Genomic DNA, 25911 nt, shown 5'->3' with positions numbered 1-25911 from the left:
GAGACTGGAGCGCAGCAGAGAGTGGCTCGGGAAAGGGCAGCGACGACCCCGGGCCCTCTCCTAACACAGCAGCCCTGAAGCCAAGTCGCCAAAGGCTCTCCGACGCACAGCGAGCAGGAACGTCAAGCGCCCTCACTCCACCGCGCCTGCCTCCGGCCGAGGACTGCAGGCACCGGCTTCGCGAGTCTTTGGGTTCCAGCTCTTAAGGCCAAAAAACTAAGAGAGGCCGAGGGGTCTGTTTTAGGAAAGCTCACACTCCTCAAACACATTGCCCCGGCTCGCCGGCCGAGAGCAAACGGGCTCCGTCTGGTGCTGACAAGAACGACGACTCGGCTACGTCAGTCTTCCTGCGCTCACGCCAGAAAGCGCCGCGGGGCCAAGGACAGCGTCCGGCCAGGGGCACTGAGGGCGGGTTTAAGCAGCAGGCGACACCTTCTCTCTCAATGTGTAGTCAGTCAGCCGTTTATTTCTCAAGATGTGCACACTCAGGTGCTGAGTCGGCCAGGCCAGCTCGTGGCTCCTAGGTACGTATGGGTCCTTCCGTGGCTCGGGTTACAGACAACTTCATAGCTAGTGCAACACACACACAAGATAAAACAGGAAGCCTAAAAGCCCCAAGCCACTCCAAGAAGACATGAGAGGGGGAGGGAGGAATGATGCCGCAGCGTCCCGCGGCGGGAGTCAATGCACAGGAGGGAAGAACACGGCGGACGGAAGGCAAGCTAGCTTCGGTCTCTGCCCGCGGCAGCTTCCGTGGGGTGCTCAGGGGACTGAGTTCAACAGGTCCTTCAGGAAGCTCTCGGGATCGGTGACTTCTGATAACAGGCCTGGAAAACGGGAGGGCAGAGGTGGTTAGGCACCGGCACACACAGCCCCCGGCCCCACTGAGTCACGGCTGCCCCATCCGTGCAGAGAACATGGTGTGCCCCGACAAGCTCCGACACGGCCGCTCCCTGGGGAGACAGTCACCAAGAAAGCACTCTCGTCCTGTCAGAAGAGTTAGCTGTGTTCCAGGACTGGGCGCCACTGCGTGTTTAAAGGTGTTAACACAGCAGAGGCCGACCCTAGGGCTGCCCGGGGCAGAGCTCCTAACCCGGGTCCGTGGACCACCGCACAGGGGCAGGGGGTGGGGCGACACCTCCAGTCCGCTGCCACCGAGTGCGAAGCAGAAGGGTTGTCTGAGGGGAGCGAGTCCACAGCATTCAGCCCACTCTCGGAGGGGTCAGGGCCAAGGACAAGCTAACACCGGTGCCCTCCAAGGGCGGGGAGGAGGAGGAGAGCAGGGTAGTAGGCCGCCCCCCGCCAGGCTCAGCAGGGCTTCGTCCCAACCTCTAGTGAGCCGCCAGAGCTCAGAACCTCCGTCTCCGCAACCGGCAAATGGGGGCAGTAACAAGTCCTGGCTCGGTCACTGGAGGATTAAATGAGGCCGCGGACGTAACGTGCTAGTGCACAGAAGGTGCTCAGTGGCCCCTGTGGCCCCCCCTCACCAAGCAGGGTGCTCCCGTTTCAGTCCTGAGTGGTCAAGCCCGAGGCCCGGTGCCACTCACACCGAAGTTCTCTCTGCAGCACCACTAGCGGAGTGAAGCCTGGCACCCATCACCCCTTGTTGGCTTTGGAAGCTGTTTTTGCCTTTCATCGAGTAGGGTGTGTCTGATGTTCTGAAATTTTCTACCAGTTTAAACAAAGCAACAAAATTGTGCTGTAAAACCCGGACCTGAGTGAAGCCAACAGAGGCTCCCCGCCCGTCGGGCTCCCGCTCTCCCCGGCTTCAGGCCACGGGCGCTGCCATGAGCTGCAGGGCGGCTGGGAAGCCCCGGAATGAGATGAACACCTTCCTCCCCTGCTACCTCCTCCCCTTTTACTCAGACTCTTCAGTTCCCACTCACAGCCTGGGTTCAGACAGCCCCAGGGCCTTGGTGACGGGCAGAGCGCAGCACTGAGGACACACGTAACCCGGGCCACCTGCTCTTAGGCAGGGACCGCTCCTGGGGCGAAACGTTAAAGCTAACAGTTAAGACACTGAGCTGAGCAGTGCCAACATGTGACCGCCAGATCCCGGGGTCGGCCCCAGGCCAACAAAGGCACGTGGCTATGCTCAGCTTCCACGGAGGCCACCTCAGAGCATGGCCACACTGGAAGCTCCAGAGCACATGGGGCACTCCATCAGGTGGCACTGAGCTGGGAGGAAGTGGCATTCCCAAGGAACATCGCTCCGGACCTCTGAGGGTATGGCTCCCGGTGGACAACAGATAGGAAAATGCTAGTGGAGGCTTTCTCTTCACAGCGAGATCTGAGGAGATTTTTTTTCTAGCTTCTTCACACTTCACAAAAAGCAGGAGCGAGGCAGGTCCTGTCCCCTTGGCCTTGGCTCTGGCAGCTGTCCCCCGGCAAGGCCGGCAGTGACCGGATTCTGCTGCACCAGCGCCCGCAGCCTGACGGGACCTTTACAACCTGCTTGCATTTCCCCAACCACCTCTGCAGCCGTCACTGGGGCTTGCTGATGAGATGCCATGTTTGCAAGGAGGATGACAAGTTTGTAGGCAGCATCTGCAGCCAGGAAAGAACTAGAACTTCCTTCTCACCAGCTGTGGGATGAGGGACTATCTAAGGGTGTCTCGAAAGACAACAGTTCAAAGTGCTGCAGTGTTTTTCCAAGCAAGAGGCTCTTTGCTCTGTTTTGATATTTACCACTTATTTTTAGAATTCGAGTTGAACACCCCTCTTTGCCCCGGGTAGCTGTGACAAGTTTCAGTCCCCAAGAGGCAGGAAGAAGGCAGGTCAGCTCAATGTGAATTCTCTGAACTGTCATAAAAAGCCAGGAATTTAAAAGAGGCGCTACCAATTTTTTAGGTATGTCCCACAGGAAAGAACTAATCCCCAAAGCCTCAGTTACCCCATCTGTAAAGTGGGGGTAACCGTGGTACCGCCTCAAACACGTGAGCAGCCCAGGGCCTGGGAGGCAGGAAGTCCCCACATGCCCCAGCCGCTGTGCTTACTACCAGGGCCTGGTGTTTACGTCTCCCTCCCAGATCTTGTGTGTCTGCTGCTGAGAAGATGAAAGCTAAGATCAGCCCCACTAAGATACATGTGGATTCTGCTGGAAAAGATCTTTGATGGATAAATCCTTGACACTGACCAGCCGCATCGAGGAACTCCGAGAAGGTCTCCACTGGCATGAACTCCTCCTGGAAGGTCTTCAGGGCTTTGTCAGCAGCTTCGTGGATGGGCATGTCATTGTGGCGGATGTATTCCGCTAGAGAGCAGGACCAGCCTCCCTCCGTGTTACTGGTAGGCACCTTCTACAAGAACCAACAGGAGACAGGCCCGGGGCTGGATTACTTAATGCCTCGAGTCAGTCAGGTGCTCTCAGTGCCAAAAAGCAGCCCTCCTCCTTCCCCCCACATCAAAGTTTCCCTGGAGGACGTGTTTTGCTTCTAAGAACAACACAGTCTCGTGTCATTCCTCTTGTAGCCCCTTAATGATGCACCACGTCATGTGACCTCCAAGCTACAAGCGACCGCTCTTCCTGGCACAGGACCCATCTGCATTTCCCCAGGAAAGGGACACTAACCAGGCCTCAACTGAGCGGCAGCCCCCCGACCCCAGGGTTCCCTTGAGGCAGAGGGCAGTGTCCGTCCTGTGAGCTGGGCCGGAGTGAGTCACACTCGCACCAGGCAATGCAGGTTACCCAGACAGAGCGGACAAGAATGAACGAGGGCGAGGCGGAGGGCAACGCGGCCTCGGCTGCACTCGTGCATCAGACAGCAGGCTCTCAGCGAGCGTGCGGATCCTTCCCCGGTCGGTGGTTTGCCGCCGGTAAGAGGCTGTGGAGGAGCCGCCACCAGGCCGCAGAGCACACGCGGCGCCAGCAGCACAGACCTTTCCCACCCTCGCAGAAACCAGACGAGTTTCCAGCGGCTTCCCTACCTTAAACATGTTGTAAATGAGATCGACGAGGGCCCAAAAGAGAAGGGAAGAGCGGTACGCAGAGTAGTCCTTCACGGCCTTGTCTGTCAGCCTGGAAAAGAAAATCCGATGGCGTGCCCATGAAGACCCTGGCCCGACACGCACGAGGACAGAGCAGAGCATGATGGCAGCAAGGCCAGGGTGGCATTAATCTATGCGCCACTCCATTCCCACCGCCTAGCTTGTCAGAAAAAAGCAGCTGTGGGCAAGAACCTCTGAAGCCGGGACAACGATGCATGACATACCCGACACACCCGTTGTACAGACTCTCTTCCAGATCAGGGTGAATCAGAACCGGGGGGACATAAGGTGCACGTGGCAACCCAAGACCACCGCCTTGAAGATATGCCAAGGGGTCCCACATGTCCCGGTCTTCAGCCCCCACACAAGCCGTTGGACTTGATGGCCCTCATAAACGAAGTGGGAGACAGGGTTTTCCCTCACTCCTGACATTCCCCCGGGAGAGTTTTTGCACACAGCAGACCCAAGCCTGCCAAGAATAGGGATTTGGCAACCACAGACTGTGTTAGAAAGACAGCGAGCTGGCAGGGGTGGGGGGGCAAGAGTAGTATGTAGGACATACTCCTACATGCTCCTAAATCCTGGTTAATCCCAGAGCTGCCACCACACCCTCTGCCAGGACCATCTCCACTCAACCCAGTGATTCAGTGTAGGACGAAAGGCCAGTAGGCCCTCAGAACGCTGGGGGCGGCCTGTGACACCGCCCCCTGCCCTCTCGGCAGACAATGCTGGTGTGAGGAGCAATGACCCTGAATCACAGTGGTAAAGCCACTGTGACAGACAGCCCTGACCCCCTCTGCACCGGCAGTGAAAGATCAGTGCAAGGGCTCGGTTACTACCAAGGGTTTGGTTTTGTTTGCAAACTGCCTCACATCCGAAGTAAAAGCTAGATGAGCCCTTGTCGTGGGAATCCTGTATCTCAGAACACACTGGAACAAAGCTCATAACTAAAGGGACTAAAATGAAGTATTAAGTGTATGTAAGAATCAGCGAAGTGAGACAGGCAAAGAGATTATCACCGAAGCCGAGACGATCCCGTATGGGCCTCAAGCAGAGACTGCTGAGCGGGGCATGGGCCACCCAAGCCCACACGCAACAAACATAAATTCATTAACTAACAAAAGTAAAGTAAAACAATAACAAAGTGAGACAATTCTGTTTGCTCAATATTCTTCCTGTTCCCTCCCTGCACTCCACTGTCCTCCAAAGCACCCTCTCTCTCCAGCGGCCCTGAATGGGGACCCTGCAGCCTCGAGTGAAGTTGGCTGCTAGACAGGCCAGGGGACCAGGGGGACATCCGCCCCTCTGCAGCTCTGCACGCTGCATACAGGCCACCAGATAAGGCTCTAACGGAAGCCTAAGACGTCCCAGGCCTCACTACTGGCAAGCTGCTGGCAGAGGAACCCTTCTTCTGTGTAAAACACGTGCAAGGGGCCAGCTTCTCTTGTGCAAATCCCTAGATTTTTCTATCAGCTGCTGCCTCCCACCCCATCATGGACTTACAACAAAGCCTCCTGCCAGGGACACCCTCTGATGTCACCCTCTGAGTGTCCCTCCAGCACAGTCTCTCCTCAGAGGGTGTCCCAATAGGGGCTCACGCCCGGCACCTCCCCGGCTCTGTCTCAGGGGAGTCCGCTCGGGCCTCCGCCCCACGCCAGGTTTGGTGGCTGCCGTGCTGTGCTAAGCAGGAATCATGAGTGACCTGCCCAACTTAATTATTTTAGGCTAATTAGCAAAGGTGACTAAACCGCCACAGAGAAAACAGCAGCTTGGGAGCAGAGCCCACACTGGCGTTTCTGCATAAGCTGTGGCCACACGTGCCTCTCCTGAACTGCCTGGGACAGTGATGAATTCTGGTCTCTTCACTGAAAGCAGAAGAGCTCCTGTGGGTTCAGATTCCACACCTGCCACTGACAGCCAGTGGCCCACAAAGAGCCACTTTCCGAGCCACGGAGACGGGCTGAGGCTGGCTTATCAACAACCTGTTCTCTTCCAGATGGAACTTTTGACTTCTAGCAGCTAGTTCAGCATGAATGCTTTGGACTCTGGGAAACACCGGAAGGTGCTACGTCTGGAATGGGGGAGGGGTGAGGTGGCTGACAAGACTCGCTGCCTCCTCCTCTCCACAGAGCAGCAGGTACCGGCCAGACTCAACAACAGAACCCCGACCTGGTCTCTCTGAGGGTGGGAGGCACCTGTGGCCAGCAAAGTGGCCTCAATCAGAGCTGGTGGGGGTCGAAGTACCGGATGTGCCAATTCAGGCACACGACTCTCGCCCCCGCCGGTCTGTGCCCCTTGGTCTGTCATTGTTAGGGGCTGGAAAGCTTCTCCTCCGCTCCCTGGTTGGCCTACAGATGTGGAAATGTTTCCTCAGATTCTAGCAAAAGCAGACAGACAAGCCCAGATCTTCCACTCCAGGGAAGTGGCAGAAGCTGACAAACCTACAGACTACTCTGGACTCCAGGACAGGCAGAGACTGTGCAGGGCCACCACGCACCTAGAGGAGTGCCCACGGAGTCCACGCAATGTGTGGAAATCTGCGGTCATCTCTAAGGGCTTCTTGTTGTTTATACTCATTTCTCTTAAGATGCCGCCCATCTGACCCAAATCACAGCACCAGGTCATGAAAACAAAGACACTTCCTTCCTGAAATGTCATTCCTTCTTTGGGACACGTCCACATGAACAGGACAAGAAAGGCTCGTGGAACATGGGGCAGACAGGATAGGAAATGTGACCAAGGAGAGATAATGAGCATTTCGTGATCCAAAGAGAAAATCCCCAGTGCAGCCATGTGGAAGCCTTCCCAATTAAAGGCCAGCCCAGCAGGACTGGGAAAACCCAGTTACCTGCCCCAGCTCCCTGCTGGCCCTAATCCTCCTCATCAGTCGCCTCGCCCTGTGCCAGGCTGGCTGCTTCTCTGCAATCATCCAGACTGGAGCCTGGCTCCGCCTTTCTAGTGGCTGAACACGAGACCCAGAGGTGGCCAGGCACCTGCCAGCCACTGGGCCTAGCCTCTCGGCATGACAGACGGAGATGAGAAGGGACAAAAGGCACTGAGTCGAGGGAGCAGGCCCTCACGGAGAACAAAGGGAGTACACAAACCAGACATTAGGAAACCCGGAAGACGGTACCCCCGAAGCAGAGACTGACCTGGTGGCTCCCCCTGGAGCCACTGCCCGGACGTGAGAGGTCACCAACAGCCTCCGCAGGATTTCCACACGTGTGGCTCTCCACTTCTCGGGGGGAAGGATGTGGAGGGCCAGGACTGTGAAATAGTGGGGCCCATCCACTTCAAAGGCACTCTCTACCCACTTCTCCCTGGGCTGCTCCAGAAAGCCCTGGAGATTCTTCTCTTCTCGCGAAGTTGCTCGGGTTCTGGAACAAATGGGACACAATGAAGCCAGGGTAGAAGCAAGGCATCAGCAGCAAGAAGAAAGGAAAGTTGGTCAATTTTTCTTCTTCTTTTGATGATCATGGAACATAGCCACCCATTTTGACTATCTCTCCCATCCCCGCTCCGAGGGCTGCTGCTTCCTTTCCAAGCCCTTCCCGGTGACACGTTCCTTTCCCTCAACAGCGCCCACCCCCCATTCAGCTCTGGAACAATTTCAAACAACTTACTGGCTCTTGGGCCCCCTTGCACATGGAGGGCACATTCACAAACACTCCCCCATCAAAGGAGGAGTCTTAACAACTCTGGAAGGTGACAGTTGGCACCTTTTTACCACAATATCTGAAGCCCAGAGCGGTGAACTGACCTTCCCAAAGCCAGCAGGTCCACAAGTGAAAGAGCCAATGTGAGCCCAGATTTGGACTCTGTGAGCCCGCCTATGTTCTCGCTCAGTCCACGCAGTCCTCACAGCTAGGCTGTCTGTGCTACGTGTACACTGGTCCCCTCTCTGGGCACTTGGGCACTCCATTTCGGTGTTTCCTTATGTGTCTACGACATCTACTTCTGGGTGAGCAATGCCCCGTTCTCCCTCTCGCCCGAAGTGTGGCGATGTGATCATGAACCTCACCACCAGGCACCACTCTGGGGAGCATAAAAAGGATCATCTCACCTATTCCTGACAACGGCCCTAGGACAGAGGTAATACCCTGATTCCACAGAAGGGAAACAACAGAGAAGAGGAATTTGCAGAGAAGGTAACTATTTTGCCCGAAGTCACACACTGGGGAGTGGAAGACCTAGGCTTCGAACCCCAGCAGTCCAGATGCCGAGCCGAACCTCCACATTCTCAATCCCCATGAACCCTGCACATCACCCCCAACGCCCCGGCATCAGCTTCAGCAAGTAGCCACAGGAACAGCACGGGGACACCACTGGAGACCTTCCTAATCACATACTCCTGCCCTACAGCCTGAATGGTGCTCTCACAAGGGCACTGATGCTCTATCCCCATCCTGTGGGAGGAAAAGAAAGGAGGTAAGGATGGAAGTCACCAGGCCTGCAGACAGCACTAGCAAACATCGCACTGTAGGGCTGCAGGAGGAGGCCGTGGCCCTGCTTCCTTCCGCTCCCGGAGAACAGACATGGATGACAAAGACGAATGCTCCCAGCCTGACTTTCCAGAACTGGGAGTCGGAAGCTCTCTGCCACTACAGTACCTGCCCAACTCTGCTCTGGTTCACAGTGTGACCTTCGTACCTGTGGACACAAATGTGCCACCCAGGCCCTGCTGTGACCAAGCTCACCCCACACTGAAGTGACCAACGAGGGGAGTGCTTGGTGGCTGGGCAACAGCGCCTCTCCACAAAGCTTCTGGTCAGCTTCTAATGGGCCTCTGAGACACAGCGGACTCCCTCCCTGAGCAAGGGACTCGAGCAAGAGTTACTAGTATCTGGCACCTGAGAAACCCAGTGCCACAAAGTCGCTGGCTCTCTTCTGCAGGGCAAATCCCACTGCCTCCGTGCCCCCCTTGGAGTGAGCGGTCCACTGGGCCTCACAGCCGCCAAGAGGCAGGTCTCCACAAAGCCACGGGCTCTGTCAGAGGCCCCACGAACACCAGTAATTAGCACCGCTCAGGCCTGCAGCAGTCTGGAGAGTGGGAACATCTGTGCTGTCAATGATGTGGGTGTTTCTTCTGACGGTCTCAACAGCTTAGCAGATGAGGTCACCCACTGACAGAGACCTGCCTATGCAGCTTTTTAACAATGAGGGCTGCGGCTCAAGGTCAGCCTTCTATCTCACGGGGAAATGGGAGGGAAGGGGAAAACAACATTGTTGAAGACAGAAAACCAGAAAGGACAAGAGACAAATTGTCTGCTGCCTCACCTAGCCTGCAGCTGCCTCGGGCAGACGGCACACCGCCTTTCAACAGCCGCTGATTACCTGCCCTACACAGGTGTCAGACTCTTGTGGGAAAACAAGGCCTAAAGCACGAAACTGTCCAAACTAAGAGCTCAAATATATTAAATCTCCTAATTCACTTTTTAAAAATCTAGGCTGAAATGAATGAATACTATTCTCTCCCCTAACTGCTTCTTTAAAACTATACTTTTCACTATCAGCCTAACTGTTCCATGTGAGACAGCTAAAACAGATATAAACACAGGCCGTCTCTCCTATCACCAGCTAACCTGCTCAATAATCTTCAACACTCCCTGCCCCTCAACTTGCCAGAAGCACTGTTCACCGGACAGGAAACAGGTATAGCAAGTCCAGTCTCCATTTATGAGAAGGGTCCCTGGTTCTGCCGCAGGCCCTGGTCGTGAAACCCTCTCCTGTTACACCTTGTGTGCCCTTGACAGTGACTGCGTCTTCTCTGACCCACGGCCTCCCCCATCCAAGAGCTCCGAGTCCCATGAGGAGAGGAAGCGACAGGGCAGTGGAAGCTAAGGAAGTCTGGTGGTCTGGCCTCGCCCAGTTCCTGCTCCCCTCTGGGTAAGAGACAGTCCAAAGACACAGCCCTCGGCTGCCCAGAAAGTGGAGACCTTGTTGGGCAGAGGGGCACAGGAGGACCGGCTGGCCTCTGCCCATGGGGCTGAGATACTAACGTGTTCAGGACGTAAAGCACAGTGTGAATGATGTAGGGGATCAGGTGGATGTTGCTCTCCCGGCCGCCCCCACCAGTATCCGCGCTGAACGACTGCTCCATGGCGAAGCGCAGGAAGAGCAGCTTGAGGTCGTGGATGTTGAGCTGGTACGTGGGCTCCCGCTGGCCCGTGCACTCCTGGAGGTAAGTGTTGTGCCTGGGGAGCAACAGAGCAAACATCGGTGAGCAAAACAAGTTCCCTGGGGACAGCCTGGCTTGGAAGGCAGAGGCCCCGGCACAGCATGGCCGGATGGCTGCAAAGGCCACGCAGGCAGAGGAGAGAAGGGCCGAGCCGAGGATGGGAACGGGCACCCGCAGGAAAATGGGAACAGAGGACATTTCCTTTTCTGATAGGATGGAACAGGATGCTCTCCAAGCTCTGAGTGGAGCTCAGCAGTTTTGGGCGGCTCACTTCCTGATGGACAAATGTCACAGAATGTATCATAGCCAAATCTGAAAGTACATTTTGGAAGAAGAAATGTGGAAGGTATTAACTCTGACAAGGTGATCTATCCATAAGTATCCTTCCTCAACTTCCAAACGAAAGGTATTTTTCTATGTCAGTGTATGCCATCATCAGCCTGGGCTCTGTGTGTGTGACCTTGGTGATTTACCTGACCTCTCTGTGCCTCAACTTCTTCATCCAGAGAATGAATGTGTGTAGTTAACAGCACACGGTAAGCATTTCAATACACTGCCCATCATTACTACTGGTAGGTACCTTTCCATCCCTGAGCCTTCGAACAGGATGCGGGGTGGGGCACCACTCCCCAGGGCACCGGCAAGAGCAGGGACCTCATCAAAGCTTTAACGACTCGACTCTGAGGAATGAGAGACGCCTGAAAGGAACCTGATACTCCCATGCCACCCAGCTATTTGCATTAAACCTTAGAGGCACACGCTGCAGAAGAGAAATCTCAGAAATGTCAACTTTGAGGACAAAGTCAGGGTCCCATGTTTTATGCCCTGAGATCGACAAGGGAGAAGAGGGAATGGATAACCAGAAGTTCCACGTGGTGTACCAGATGCTGAGGGTGCTGGTCTCTCGCAGCCGAGTTCTTCCCTCTTTCAGACACAACTTCCCTGCCAGCACGCAGAGAGACCAGGGTTCCCAAGGACAGCGACAGGTCTCCGGACCAAGCTGATCGCTGATCTCCCCCCTTCTCCTGGCAACCCCCTCTTTTCTGCCATGCACACTGCTCAACACTCACCTTGCCAAGCAGGTGGCAAAAGCGGATTCAGGGACATGGGGTCCCCAGACCGGAAGGAGCCCATTGCACTTAGTGTTGGCGTTCTGAAGCGCAGCACTTTCCCACTCTTCCCGGCCACGAGCTAACCTGGATTGGGAGGACAGCAGGGACATGTGACTGCTGGGACTGCTGTGGCAACCTGGGCGAGTGCGGGTGGGGAAAGGCCTGCTACCATTAAGGAGAGAAGCTTGCCCACGCACCCGGCTCCAGAGGGCTCAGCACTCTCCATCGCAGGGTAGTGAGCGCTAACTGCTACTTCGGGGAGGCGAGGCTGCTTTCTCCAGCCTTAGGCCACAAGCCCAGCGGATTTCCTAGTCTTAAGGCATGGGTGGCTCTTGGGCCTGTGTGGTGTAAGGCATGACACCCTACTTCCGAGACGAAAACCTCACGGTCAGAATCCTACCTCCTCCCAGTACAGGGCCCTGGGCAAGCTGCCCCCACTCTGACGCAGCACAGGCCTGGCAGAAACAGCTGAGGAAGCAGCCTACAGAGGAGCCCGGGCCTACCTGACAGCAGCCAGGTGGCAATCGTAGTGCACGATGTTGAAGTGAGACACGGTGCTGTAGCCCTGCTGTTTCCGGGGCTTGTTCTCCATCTCTTCCAAGGCTACCCGCTTGGTGAAGGTATAAATGCCCAGGACTTTTGCGGGCTGTAAAGACACCAGGAGAAGGTGAGGTGACTCCCAAGGCAGGCTTTGGGAGGAGGCAAAGCCAAAGAGAGGGATCCGCAGGCTTCCCCCACCAAGAAGGAATGTACTCAGAGCAGCGGTGCTGGGTCAGCACCTAGGTCTCTTGGTTAAGCACTTGGCCAGGCACAGCCCTAGGGAGACGAGGAACATGGGGAGCAACCAAAGTAAAGCAGAGGCTATGCGAATGGGAAGGCAGACATGGAAGTCTACATTGTCCCTCTTTTCTTTTGGCTGCTTTATACAGCTGAAAATAAAGAACAAAGTGCCTTCTGGGTAAGTCACTTGCTTTACAAAACTTATCAGGCTGTTCCCAGGAGCCTGTGCCATCAGCAGGACTTAGAAAGCTTGCAGCCCTTCAGCAGCATGGACACCAAGCAGGACGTCCGAGCTGGAAGGGACGAGGATGCCTTGTAGGCCTTTAGGGGTATAAATGGGTCACTTGCTGCTCTGATCCTTTCAGTTGTAAATCTAGTTTGGTAGAAGTCCTGATATCCAGGATACCAGATATCCTGGTTAGAAGCAGAATGATGTATTTTTTTAAAGCCCCAGGTCTGGAGTCAGAGAAGCATGAGCTAGAATTCTGGCTTTGTCACATGACCCTTGTTTTCCCATCCATAATTTAGGGGTTCTGTAGCTTTAAAGACAAAATTACAGAAAACTCTGGGCACTTGGACTAGCATACAGAAGGAATTCAGTGAGTGGTGGTTCCAACGATGATGGTGGTGGTGGTCATGGTGGTGGTGGTGGCGGCGGGGGCAGTGGGGGCGGTGATGATGGTGGTGGCGGTGGGGACGGTGGCGGCCGTGGGAGCCATGGGGGTGGTGGGGCGGTGGGGGTGGTGATGATGGCAACGTGGTGGCACTGGTGGTGGTAGCAGTGGTGGTGGTGGGGGGGGCGCGGCGGTGGTGGTGGCGGTGGCAGTGGTGAGGATGGCGATGGTGAAGGCTCATGTTCATAGCAGTCTGCCTTCCTCCTTTTAGAAAGGACAGCTGGCCCTGAGACAGGCCTCGACACCAGCTCATCTAAGAATGAGGAGGCGCACAGGAGAACGATGCCACCGAAGCAAGCAGCCAGGCTGCCCACCAGGCTCAGGCCAAGCACTCTACCTGGAACTTGTACCCTTCCCTGCAGATGCAGCACGTGAGGCCCGGCTCCTCAATCAGCTCCTCCATCTGCTTCAGGAGCGCTGTTTTGGTCACGACCTGTCCCTTCTCGTTTGTCTGCGGGGGAACCCAAGTGGCATGTCAGAAAGGGATTTCCACCCGCCCCCCACCCTAGCTTGGGGATGCTCAGGAGCTGCCCTTCCACAGACACTAGAGGGAGGATGCATGGAAAGGAAACCTCTGTAGGTGGCTTCCAATGAGGGTAAAGACCCAGATTCTTCTGCTATTCTCTTCCTGCAGGCTGCCACGCGCCACCAGAAAAGCCCCCTTTCTTTGTGCCAGCACTCCCAAGTCTCAGCCACCAAGGGTTTTAGCACTAGGATTCACTTCACGGTTCCCATGGGAGTTCTCAAGCTGCCGACACCCGACCTGCTGCTCTGGAGAAGGCACTCACAGAACCACTGCTGCTTCCAACGTGGAAGCAGACTGCTGTGTCCAAGAGACGTGCGTTCACGCTCTTGTCCACCTCTTACTGAGCATGCGCCTTGGCCTACTTCCTTCAATTCTCAGCCTCTATTACTTCAACCAGAAAACGAATACAGTAATACCACCCTCACAGAACCACAAGAGAGCTTAAATAAAGTCTTACAAGTAAGGTGCCTAAGCATAGGGCCTGGCAAACAGTAAATCCTCCATGAGCAAGGGTTATCATCCCCATTTTTAGTGTTTCCCTGAATCTGTTAAGTTATTTAACCTCTGAGTCTGATCTGTGCAGCAGGACCATAGTCACACATCTTGCTGAGGGCTCTCAGGAAGATCACAGGAGGTAAAGAACCTGGCACGGAGCCTAGCACACCTGGTTCCCTCTTACTCCTCACCAGCCTTCACCTCCACTGTCCCCAACCCAGCTCTGTCCTGAAGCATGGCTATCTCCTCCTCAGCAGCACAGACGAGAACACGGGGACTCCTGGAGAGTGGCTTTACCGTCATGCCCAGGGTGCCCAGAGCCTTCTGCCTCATTGCCATGGCCATGCGTTTCTTCTCAGCACGAGTCTCCCTGCGGGCAGCGTCAATCTTCTTGTTTACATCAGGGTGCTCCCGCAATGCCTCCAGCAGGTTCTCCGCCAGGGTCCCAATGCCCTCATCGCTGGACACCTGCTCCAGTTTATGTAGGTTTGTGATGGAGTCTGTGCCAATCAGAACCTACCAAGCAGAGACCGGGGAGATATATGCTTCCAGTTAGGTAAACAAGTATTCTATCCAGGAGCTTATAGGTTTAGAAAACTCAACAGACTGTACTCAATCTCATGTCATCTGTTCAGTTTCAATCAGATCCTTTGTGTGCTTCAAAATTTTCAACAAATGGAGGAGGGTTTGACCCTGTCATTGACCTCTGACCAGTCACTCTCCTCTTTGGCTCCAGTGCCCCCCATCTATAAAAGGGGATAGTGGGGACACCTGGCTGGCTCAGTTAAGCATCTGCCTTCAGCTCACGTCATGATCCTGGAGTCCTGGGATCGAGTCCCTCATCGGGCTCCCTACTTAACAGGGAGTCTGCTTCTCCCTCTCTCTCTGCCTCTCCTCTGGCTTGTCACCCCCTCCCCCCAAATAAACAAAATTTTAAAAAAAGAGGATGGGGCGCTTGGGTGGCTCAGTCATTAAGCGGCTGCTTTTGGCTCAGGTCGTGATCATAGGATCCAGAGATGGAGCCCTGTGTCAGGCTCCCTGCTCAGCAGAAAGCCTGCTTCTTCCTCCCACACTCCCCCTGCTAGTGTTCCTCTTGCTGTGTCTCTGTCAAGTAAGTAAATAAAATCTTTAAACAAATAAAAAATACAATAAAAAGAATAATGTCATGGTTGCAGTGAAGATTAAGAATTAGTCACAAATATTCAGATGTAAAGCACCCAACACACTGAAAGAGAAAGGGGCTCAGGTAACATTCCCTACAGCAGCAGCACCCAATGAGGCCTGCATGGTGGGCTCAGGAACCCGAGCAGAGCAGACCTTGACATTCATAGGGACTATGCTAAGTTCTTCCTCTGGTAGCCCTGTGTCCACACCAAACCCAGGAACACAGGATTTTCTCAACCAAGGGATGCTAGAGATACAACTACAAATGGGAGTGGGGATAAGAAAACACTTTTTAAAAAACATCTATCACCAGGGACACCTGGGTAGCTCAATTGGTTAAGCGTCTGCCTTTGGCTCAGGTCATGATTCCAGAGTCCTGGGCTTGAGTCCTGCATTTGGCTCCCTGCTCAGCGGGGAATCTGTTTCTCCCCCTACCTGCTTCTCTCTCTGCCTACCTCTCTCTCTCCGCCCCTCTCTGACAATATAAATAAAATCTTAAAAACAAATAGTTATCATCCCGAAACCCCCGTGTTTGAGAAAGCTGGCAGTCACTGTATGACTGCATCATGTCACTGACATGGGCAGGAGAACGGAACTCGGAAACCAGGACAGGTTTGACAAAGCTCTCCAGGTGAGTGGAGAAGGAGCCCTGTCCCACCAAAATTCCCCCACCCCCTGCATAAGTATGTTAATGGTAATTACTACCGTATGGATTTGACAATAAATGCCAAACAACAGAACCAACTTGCAGTGTGAAAGCTTAGCACTCAACTGAGATCATTCGCGGCTTATAAACCTGTCCTCATAGCCGGTACGCTTCCAACCTGCACCTCAGCAAAACTACAGGTCACCTCCTGTCTCCTGCTCGTAAATGCTGAGCCCACAGTACAATGTTCCAGGGAACCCGTGCACAAGCACCCCGACGGCCTCTCGCTGGGCGGTCGCTGCATGCGTGCGTGTGCACACATCCACAGGAAGCCATGCATCAGGTACTGGGGAGACAAAGGCCTGATCCTCCCGAAGCTTACACTCTAACTGGGCAAGCAGACGCACATCAGCAGTCTGACGGAACAAGCCCTCCTGTACCCTGCTTCAAACTTCCTAGGATGTCCTTCAGGGGCACCATCACTCCCCTGTCGCCCAACCCCAAACTGAGCAGAGTTCTTGACTCATCCAGCTTCTTCACCCCTCATGTGCAACCAATCCCTAAATCCCATTCATTCTGCCTCCCACACTGCGCTGAGCCCCGCCCACTGTCCACCTCATGCGCTAGCTCAGCTGCCCTCACCTCTTACCTGGATTACGATAAAAGGCAACCAACTGTCTCTCCTATCTGTCATCTCCCCTCCTTCCAGTTCATGCCCTGGGTCACAGCCCTCGAGAGAAAACACATACTCCTCTCTTTGGAGACTGTGCCCTGGTCCCATGCTGCATCAGGGTCGGCTCTCTCCGGCCCCGTCCACCGCCAACCCCCGAGCACTCCCAGCGGCCTTCAGTTCCTGAGCCTTCGCAGATGCCATCCTTTCTTCCAAAGCATCCTCCTTCTTTTGGCCCCTTTCCCACTGTACTCATCACCGGGTACGTGGCTCTACCTTCCACCAGTGAGCTCCCAGAGGCACAGGCTATGACCACCCTGGTCGCCAGTGTCACCTTGGCCTACCACGTCACAGGTACACAACAAGCGCTGAACAGCATGCTGCTGGTCAAGTGTGAATGCCGACTCCCTAACTAAAGTCTTCGTCTGAAGAAAGTCATCTGACTTAGTAACTCCAAAGGCTGGAAATCAGCAGGCCCGAGCATGGCCACATCACAGCCCCACTCCTGGACTCACCGGCATATGAACAGATGAGACAGAAGCATAGAAACTAAGGTATGTGGCGACTCCCATGCTAGAAGAATCACCTCCACAAAGGTGTGCTAATTATGAACACCCCCATCAAACTGAACAGAAATTTGAAACACCAGAGACTGGGTGAGATGTAAGAATCCTACAGCCAAGCTACCCTACCCTACTTTTGGAATGAGCTATCAGAACCGATCACCAAATAAGAACATGGGTTTACATTCCATGAAGAACACCATTCACAGAAAAAAAACCAGCCACGAGGACTTTCAAAACTCAGTATCCCAAAAAAAAAAAAATCCAATTAGGAAATGGGCAAAAGAGGGACGCCTGGGTGGCTCAGCTGGCTGGACGACTGCCTTCGGCTCAGATCATGATCCTGCAGTCCTGGGATTGAGTTCCGCACCGGGCTCCCAGCTCCACGAGTCTGCTTCTCCCTCTGACCTTCTCCTCACTCATGCTCTCTCTCACTCTCTCTCAAATAAATAAATGAAATCTTAAAAAAAGAAAATGGGCAAAAGATATATGCAGGCAGGTCACTGAAGACATGCAAAGCACATGGAAAGATGTATAGCACCATTAAACATTAGGGAAATACAAATTAAAATCTCCGTGAGACATCACCATCTACCTATCGAAGTGTCTAGGTGCCCCCAAATGCCGGTGACGATGCAGGGCCAGCAGCTCACTCGTACTGCTTGTGAGAACATAAAACGGGGCAGCAACTCTGGAAACCAGCTTGGCAGTTTCTAATAAAATTAAATCCGCCACCACCGTACAACCCAGCAACTCCACATGTACGCATTCACCCCAGAGAAATGAAGACTTCTACACATACACAAACGACTGCACGTGAATGTTCACGGCAGTCTCATTTGTGACTTCCCAAAACTGGCAACAGCCCAGTGTTCTTCAACGGGTGAATGGTGGGGCAGCCTGCGGAACCCACAGCACGGAACGCTACTGAGCAACACAAAGAACAGACTGTCAACACATACACCCCAGGAGGAGCCCCCAGAACGATGCCGAGTGAGAAAAGCCAAGCGCGAAAGGCTCCGTGCTAACTGACGTAACACTCCTGAAGGGACAGGATTTCGGCCACGGACAGCAGATCAGGAGCTGCCAGGGATCAGTGGCAGGGTGGATGAGGGTACAAAAGGGAGTTAAGAGGGAATCTCTGCGATGACGAACTGCCGTGAATCCTGACTACATCAGTGTCAATATCCCAACTGTGATACTGTATATGGCTTTATACAATGTTATCATCAAGAAATGGGTACATGGGATTTCTCCTTAACCGGTGCAGGTAAACCTACAATTACCTCAAAATGAAGTTTAATTTAGAAAAACTCCAGCCTGATCGCCTGTCTGGGCCGGTGACGATCTGTGAGGGGTACCAGATACTCCCGCTCAGTGCAGGGAGATAGATCAGGGATGAGCAGCAGAATGGAATGGTGGGTCTGAGAACGAAGTTTCCAGCTGCCCGAAGCAGAGCAGGAGAGGGCGGTGATGGTTCTGTAAATGTCCCAAATGACCCCAACAACTACAGCCAGAAATCATGATTGTTTCACACTCCGGCCAGCCGCACCTTCAGCTACACCGCTGCTTAGCTGACCCATGGGATAATAAAGCCCCATGTAAGAAAGAGTCAAAGATGAAGTCAGTCACTATAGCTTACTCCTCTCCACACAGAGCTGAACCAGGAAGATGACCCCTACGAGGCCCCTCCACTCTAGGGGTCTTACATGCTGGGGGAAGTCACATCCTAAGGCTAATCAAGGCGGTTCTCTTCATTCAGCCACGACAATGAGACCACAGTGTGTGGTTCCTTCAGCATACATGTCCCGCCTCCAGAGTGAGGTCCATGGGCACGCTGGCTACTCACTCACCTGGGTGGCAGGGTGCTGGACAGCCAGCCCACGAAGAAGCCTCAAGATGAATGGCAAGGCTGGGCGAGATAAGAACTTTTTCCAGATGTCAGCATCCAGACTGAAAAGGAAAAGCGGCTGATTAGCAGGCCAGAGGAGCAAAACCTACCTAAAAACCAGCTGTTGATTCTATTCTAGCTTCTTTAAAGGGGACCCTTCCAGAAGACCTTCAAGAATCACGAAGCATCACCCAGATCAGCTAGGCAGCCAGACAGAAGTGAGTATTCTAAACAGGAACCACTAGGCTGCCCCCACCCCGTTCCCAGCCCCAAAGGGCTCTGCGGTGGCTGAGTGGTCACTTTGATGGTTTCTAGAAGGGGAGGGAGACACTAAGGAGGGTCAAAGGGGACTGCATGGACCTTTAGGCCACAGCAATGGAGAAAAGGAACCAGAAGAGGAAAGGAAAGTGGTCACCCTGACAGAGCTGTTTCTTACTTCTTGGCGCTGGGAATGTGCTTTTTCATATAGTCCAGCGCACTCTGGGTGATTCCCTTCTGGAGAATCAGATCCTTTAGCTGATGCCCATTGCTGCTGTTTTTGATGCCAGCTGCGATCTTACAGAAGCAGTCCAGGAAGACTTTATCATCGCCACTGTGGTCTTCATCGTACCTGGAGCACAGAGCAGAGCCCCAGGTGTGAAGGAGAGAACACATGTGCATCATGTTGTCCTCCTGGTTAACGATTTTCAATAGTCTACAGGATCGAGTTTAGACTTCTCGGCATGATACAAGAAGCCCGCTGATCTGGTTCCTGTCACTCCTCCTTACCTGCTACGTCTCCCACATGCCCAAGGTTCTCTCGTGTTTTCACATTGTCGCACACATGACTCTCTCCATCTTGTCATGCCCCTGTCCCATCTCACCAGTCCCTTCACCCCCTCTGCTGAGCCAACACAACATACTGACTCCCCACTTACAATGAACCCCTTAAAGGTGGGACAAGCAAACGAAAATCTAACAGAAATCACGATTCCTCTCCTAAGTGTCACAGAACTAGCTCAGGGTGTTGGGGAGGACCTTCACGTGGCCATCTGAAATCCAAGCACATACTTGTCAAAGCTACAGTATGGCTTGAACCGCTCCACCAAGATCTGCATTTTCTCCACCTCGCCGAAGGACAGGTACGGGATGATACGGAGCAGGCCCTGCAGCACACTAGGGTTGGAGCGAACGAAGGTGCTGTTGATCTGGTCCAAGAGCATCACAAGCTGATCTTTGTCACCCGTCAGCAGGAGGTTGCCCTGCAGTAGAAAAGAGGACAAAAGGCTCAGAAACAGGGACAGGGCTTTGGCCAGCCGGTATCGGAACCCCAGATGTCACCTACCTCCATCAGAAGCTGCCCTAGAAAAACTGTCTCAGTACTTCCTGGAGATTAATGAACAGTGTGAGTTCTAACTTGATACTAGTTTCTAAGTTTCTGTGTGGCTCTACTCATAGTCTCAGATAGTCAAAAATATTAATACAATCTCCCCTCTCCCAGGAGAACAAAGGCTGCCTCATACTCAACTTGTTCACACCTCTAGCCAAAACACTGAGTACCATCGGGGACAGGAGAAGGTAAGGGTGAAATCAGTGAAGAGACACTGAACTGGGAAGCTGGAGACCCAGGTTCTCGGCCTGACTCTGCCAGCAGCCAACTACAGAACACTGAACAGCTCCCTTTACTTCTCTGGGCTGGGAGTTCCCTCTACTGGACAATGAGGGGCTGGGCTAAGGCCTGATCAGCTGGAACATGCCAGCAGTCTGTTAACGAGCAGCTTGCAAATCAAAGAATATCCTTAGCGGCGTCGTTTCCTTCAAAGCCACAGACTTCAAGCTTCAATGCCATCACATCACCATTAGTTGAGCTTTGTCATTTCTACGACCAGAGCACGTCCAGTCATTCCTGGGGGACACAGCTGGACACACAAACAAGCCTGTTGCTCGCAACAAGACACAGCATGTGCCCCCAGTGTCTGCACACAGATGGACTGGTCCCACGCACCTTGTCCTCATTCAGGGGCTCGGCGTTGGACTCATCCAGAATGATCTCCATGATGCTAAGCACCTGCTCGGCCACAGCTGCACCACCACTGTCCTTGCTTTCTTGCTCAGCTACCAGGGCCTGCAGGAGGAGACTCAGTTACTCTGAGTGTAAGACCACAACCACTCACTGCTGATGGCATTTGCTCCTCACCAATATCCTTCCTGGCCTTATTGCCAAAGACGTGTGTGTGTGTGTGTGTGTGTGTGTGTGTGTGTCTGTGTGTATGCGTCTATGTGTGTGTGTGTTGAGAGATAAGTGTGTGGACTCTTGCAGACAATGAAATTGTAATGTTCCAGATCTCTATCTTGGTTGACCCGAGGACAACGCTGTGCAGTCTGGACTGTTTCACAGACTAACTTCCTCTTATCTCTGATCTGAATTCAGGAAAGGGACCAGGAATGGTCTTACATGTCCTGGCAGCAGTACAGGGGTGAGCCAGCAGGAAAATAGACAATTTAAATGATCCATGCTCTGGGGCAGTCATCCAGATAAAGATAAAGGGTTTGAAAAGGCCACAAACCCATTTCATCTGAGCCCAGAGTTGAGATGCCCCTCCTCCACCCAGGACTTCTGAGGCTCACTCTGTCATCTGCAGCCCATACTCCTTACCAGGTTTAGGGTCCCCAGCATGACATTCAAGGTGTTCATTTCCAGCTTGACCAGCTGCTGTCGGTTGACTTTTACCTTCACGCAGTAACTGAACAATTTCAGAAGCACCTGCCAAGAAAAGCCGGTCAAAACTCAAGAGGCCAACTAAGAGTATAAAACGTGGGGACAAGCAAGAAAAAAAAATGTCTGAGAGGGGTCATGTACAATCAGTAGGCACTCTTCCCGAATTGTAGGAACAGTAAGGAAAAGTGTTTCTTGAGAAGACATATAGTAAGGTGAGGAGGCTCTCCAGCCAGACTGGCATCTTAAATAGCAATGTTCTCTGGCAACAGTCCACGTGGGCTTGGCATGTCTCTACTATCTCTAAAAGTATAGCAATGACACCGATTCCCAGTGGAACAGGTGACACTTCTGTTGTCTCGAGGAAATTCCACTACTAACTCAGACTCTAAGAGTAAACAGAAAGTCCCAAAGATCATGGCCTATGGGAACTCAGAACCATATATATCATTTATTTTTTTATCAAGTAAGACTTTCCTTTTATCAAAATATGAAAGGTTTTTACATTTTCAGATTTTAATTCTTTTAATGCTTTTTAAAAAATCTTCACATAGGTCATTTAAAACACGATTATAATAACACACGTTCTCATGTCTTCCAGAGCCGAAAATAATAGTGTGATATTTATGGTGCCTTTGGGATCCTCTACTCCTTAGGAGACAAATGAAGATCCAAGCAAGATCCTACCAAAAAAATGAAAGAACTACCTAGAACATCAATTTAAAAAGCAACAGCAGAAATAATGGACTCAAGCGCAGTTTGGCGAGGAAAAACAGGCAGGCACTGGCTCCACAGGTGACTGAAGAGACGCAGCTGAAAGCACCAGTGCACTGGCTCTGGTGGGGAGACGAGAGCCAAGAAGCGGGGGACGGTGGGAGACACCGACGACACAGGACACCCAAGGGACCAGAGGGCTCAGGGAGGCTACCAGGCCCTGGGCTGGCTTGCCCCGGCATGTGGCACCATGCCGCCCTCTAGAGTTACACAGCACAGTGGCCACAAGCTTCTCTCCATAACGGCTGCTCTCAAAGCAGAGGGCTGCTCCCACCTTGTTGCCCCCAACTCACGGTGAGAAGGTGGCGTCCCTGCTTGAAATCTTTGATCCCAGCCAGTCTGTTGAGCATGCACTCCAGGCCCCCGCACTGGGCCATCACCCCAGCCATCTTATACACTTCCTCTTCATCCTCTTCTTCATCTGAGGGAGAAGGGAAGCCAAACAGAAATGGAAGGGAAGGATGGAAAGAAAACAGATAATCCTCTTCCAGGCTGAGAGCTAGTTCCCCCTTTCTTATCTCCAAGAAAAGCAATAGAAAGTAGCAATGGGAAGTATCGAAACTGGATATTAAACTACAAGACTGAAGCCAATTACAACTACTGTATGTGAAAATACAAGCACCACAACCACCACCACCACCACAAAACACACACACACACACACACACAATCTAAACTAAAAATAAATCTGAACTCAAGTGTGTTGCTAACTACACTTTATCCCTAATTTGTTGTTGTTTTAACTCCCGAGGGGTCGGAATCGAGTCATAGATGCCTGCACTTTTCTTCAGGTGGAGAAGTAACCTCCCATCAATTCCAGTTGGAGCTAGAGAAGAATGTGTTCAGAATACCCCTAAATCCCAGGTCGGGAACCACTCACTGCCCCAGACCCCCCCCCACCCAAGGCGCAGCAGTGTCTGTGGGAAGGGCCTACCTGTAGTGGAATCCAGGGACTCGATAAACTCCTCGGTGGCATCGCCCAACAGCCCTCGCATGCGGTACACAATCCTCATGGGTTCCCCCTGAGCAGAGGCAGTGGACAGAGATGCTTGTAAACAGGTCCAGTAAATGCAAGGGACTCAACATCTGGCCTCGTTCATCTATTTCTCTACAAGACCTTAACCACATCTAGAATCCAAGCATGTTGCAATTCACGTAGAAGAAAAGCAGCCGGGCGCCTGGGTGGCTCAGTGGGTTAGGCCGCTGCCTTCGGCTCAGGTCATGATCTCAGGGTCCTGGGATCGAGTCCCGCATCGGGCTCTCTGCTCGGCAGGGAGCCTGCTTCCCTTCCTCTCTCTCTGCCTGCCTCTCTGCCTACTTGTGATCTCTCTCTGTCAAATAAATAAATAAAATCTTAAAAAAAAAAAAAAAAAAAAAAAAAAAAAAGAAAAGCAGCTAATTTTACGTAGTGTCTACTATGGGCCAGGAGTTGTGTGAAACATTTTATAAACACAATCTTGCTTAATTTCATTAAAACTGTACGTAACAGGGGCGCCTGGGTGGCTCAGTGGTTTGGGCTGCTGCCTTCGGCTCGGGTCATGATCTCAGGGTCCTGGGATCGAGCCCCGCATCGGGCTCCCTGCTCCGCAGGAAGCCTGCTTCCCTCTCTCTCTCTCTCTCTGCCTGCCTCTCTGCCTACTTGTGATCTCTGTCTGTCAAATAAATAAATAAAATCTTTAAAAAAAAAAAAAAAAACTGTACGTAACAACGATAATCACTATCATGTACTGAGTGTTTTACTCTGTGCTAAGTTCTATGCTGACCCAGCACTTCACATCATCCTCTTACACTAGGTGAAGCAGCTTTTTCAGAGTTATCCAATGATAAGCACAGTCTAATTCCAAGCCTGTGCCTCCTTCAGGAGCATGAATTCTAACCAATGGGGACTACTTCCCAAAGAATCAACACAAACAAGATCAATCAGATCAAAGAGCTTTGATTCAAGCTCAGGAATCAAAAGCAAGAGCATAATCCGATCCTGAGGTCTTCGTGTAACCATGTAACAAGGAAAGAGTTCTTCCCAAGTTACTCAAGGCTTTACTGGAGGATCGTGACAGGTCCCTGTACACTGGGTACTAAGTTAGGCACTCTCCCATCTACATCGTTCTCATTTTGGAGATAAGAAACGGGTCTGAAGTCACCCTGTAAGAAATGAAGTAGAAGAGCAAGTACCACATTAATTCAGTTACCGGCCCCTAAGCCCCATGATGAGCTTCAGGAGAGGAAACCCTTGTGGGAAAGAACCTCCCAGTCAGAAAGGCTGCTTGTAGAAGTATTCCCAGCTATGGGAGCCCAATGGGACCTTACAGAAAGAACAGCAGGAGAACAAAGGCAAAAACAGAGACAGAGAAAACAGAATAGGCTCAGGGCACCTAGCTGGCACAGTCTGTTAAACGTCTGACTCTTGATTTCAACTCAGGCCATGATCTCAGGACCATGAGACTGAATCCCGTGTCAGGCTCCCCACTCAGCATGGAGTCTCCTGGAGATCTCTCTCACCTTCCCCCTCTGGCCCTCTCCCCGCTGGTGCGCTCTGTCTCTCTCTCTCCCTTGAGCACCTCTCGCTCTCTCAAATAAATGAAATCTTAAAAAACAAAAGGAAAATGGAACAGGCTCTAGCCAGCAGCTAAGGAGACAGGCTGTTGATCTATGAAACAGAGGAGTGGAGCAAAAAAAGCAAGTTGATGAAGGCCCTGATAAAAAGGTACCACAAACTCTGGACTTTGCCAGAAGAACCCATCGGTGGACTGAGTCCTAATGTGAAAGGCAGGGTCCCCTCAACTTCTTCCTTGCCTCGTGGTTCAAAAGGGGAGCTGCCCATGGATGTTCTTTGGGTTCCGTGCCACCATTTCCAAGGGCAGCCATACAAGCTTGGTCTTTCTTTTTTGTGTACCAAGGATCACATCTGTACCATTCTGCACTGATGCTCAAGTGTCAACAACAAGATCACTAGATGGGGCAACCTTCGACGTGGACCTCTGCCAACCGGCAGCAGTACCAACTGACCAGGACTCCCAGCACAGCAGCAGAACAGAAAGGAAACAAGCAAAAGCCTGTGCCAGACTGAAGGCCAAAATATACTAGCAGACATTACCAATGTAGTGTCTTAAACTCTCCAGAAATACTGCGACTAAACACAGAAAAGTTCACCGTGCTTCAGCGACACACTGGCTCGTCCTACTTTTGGTTCCTTGTTTGACTCACTGACTAAAAATTACCCCACCAAAGGAACGCAAAGAAAACAGAAGGAAGGGAAAGAAACAGAAGAGGAGGAAAGGAAGGAACGGGAAAAAGGGAAGAGAAAGAGGAGGGAGGAGGATGCGGAGTATCTGAGACCCTCAGGCCGGGTCCAATAGTACTGAGGGGCCAAAGGACCAGAGCAGCGAGTGCCCTTCCCTTCCCTTCCCCCTCCTCAAGAACAACTGCCTGTTTGCGTCTCAATTCCCCGGCTAGTAACGCGGAACCATGCGCGCTCCTTGACGCCGCCACAGGAAAATGTTCTAAGTGACCAGGCCCCTAGAAGCAGAGAGTTCGTCTCAGTCAAGAAATGTCCGTGTATAAAGGGTATAAAGGGTATAAAGCAAGCACACCCCATCACATGCTTCCTCCAACACTGCCCAGTCCGACCACACACGGTCAGAAACGCTCATCTTTCCCTGAAGTTCTTCTACCTCTAGTCGGGCGCCTCAAAAGGAGAAGACGACGACTGGTTTTCTCCACAACCACCAACAGGGAAGGCCAGCTGTGGGAGTGCGG

The 25911-nt window shown here is 52.7% G+C and overlaps 1 protein-coding gene across 8 annotated transcripts in view; it reads right to left on the bottom strand.

Annotated features, from left to right (window-relative positions):
* Positions 1-438: 438 nt before the first annotated feature.
* UBR4 (ubiquitin protein ligase E3 component n-recognin 4) overlaps positions 439-25911 on the bottom strand; it is a 136859-nt gene continuing 111386 nt past the window's right edge. For all 8 annotated transcript variants that reach the window (XM_032302693.1, XM_032302695.1, XM_032302699.1 and 5 more), the window contains 16 exons: positions 23090-23177; positions 22449-22576; positions 21322-21429; positions 20671-20790; positions 19737-19927; positions 19123-19296; positions 18649-18748; positions 14050-14268; positions 13069-13182; positions 11781-11923; positions 11236-11361; positions 9987-10181; positions 7140-7364; positions 3928-4018; positions 3137-3299; positions 439-827 (listed from right to left, as the gene is read on the bottom strand). In XM_032302693.1, coding sequence (XP_032158584.1) covers positions 763-827; positions 3137-3299; positions 3928-4018; positions 7140-7364; positions 9987-10181; positions 11236-11361; positions 11781-11923; positions 13069-13182; positions 14050-14268; positions 18649-18748; positions 19123-19296; positions 19737-19927; positions 20671-20790; positions 21322-21429; positions 22449-22576; positions 23090-23177 — 2250 coding nt within the window. In that variant the 3' untranslated portion in view covers positions 439-762. The remainder of the gene's footprint in view (positions 828-3136; positions 3300-3927; positions 4019-7139; positions 7365-9986; positions 10182-11235; positions 11362-11780; positions 11924-13068; positions 13183-14049; positions 14269-18648; positions 18749-19122; positions 19297-19736; positions 19928-20670; positions 20791-21321; positions 21430-22448; positions 22577-23089; positions 23178-25911) is intronic.

This window comes from Mustela erminea, chromosome 10 (genome assembly GCF_009829155.1).
Source record: "Mustela erminea isolate mMusErm1 chromosome 10, mMusErm1.Pri, whole genome shotgun sequence".
Taxonomy (NCBI): domain Eukaryota; kingdom Metazoa; phylum Chordata; class Mammalia; order Carnivora; family Mustelidae; genus Mustela; species Mustela erminea.
Note: the sequence above shows the minus strand (reverse complement) of the source record. Positions and strands in the feature narration are given on the sequence as shown.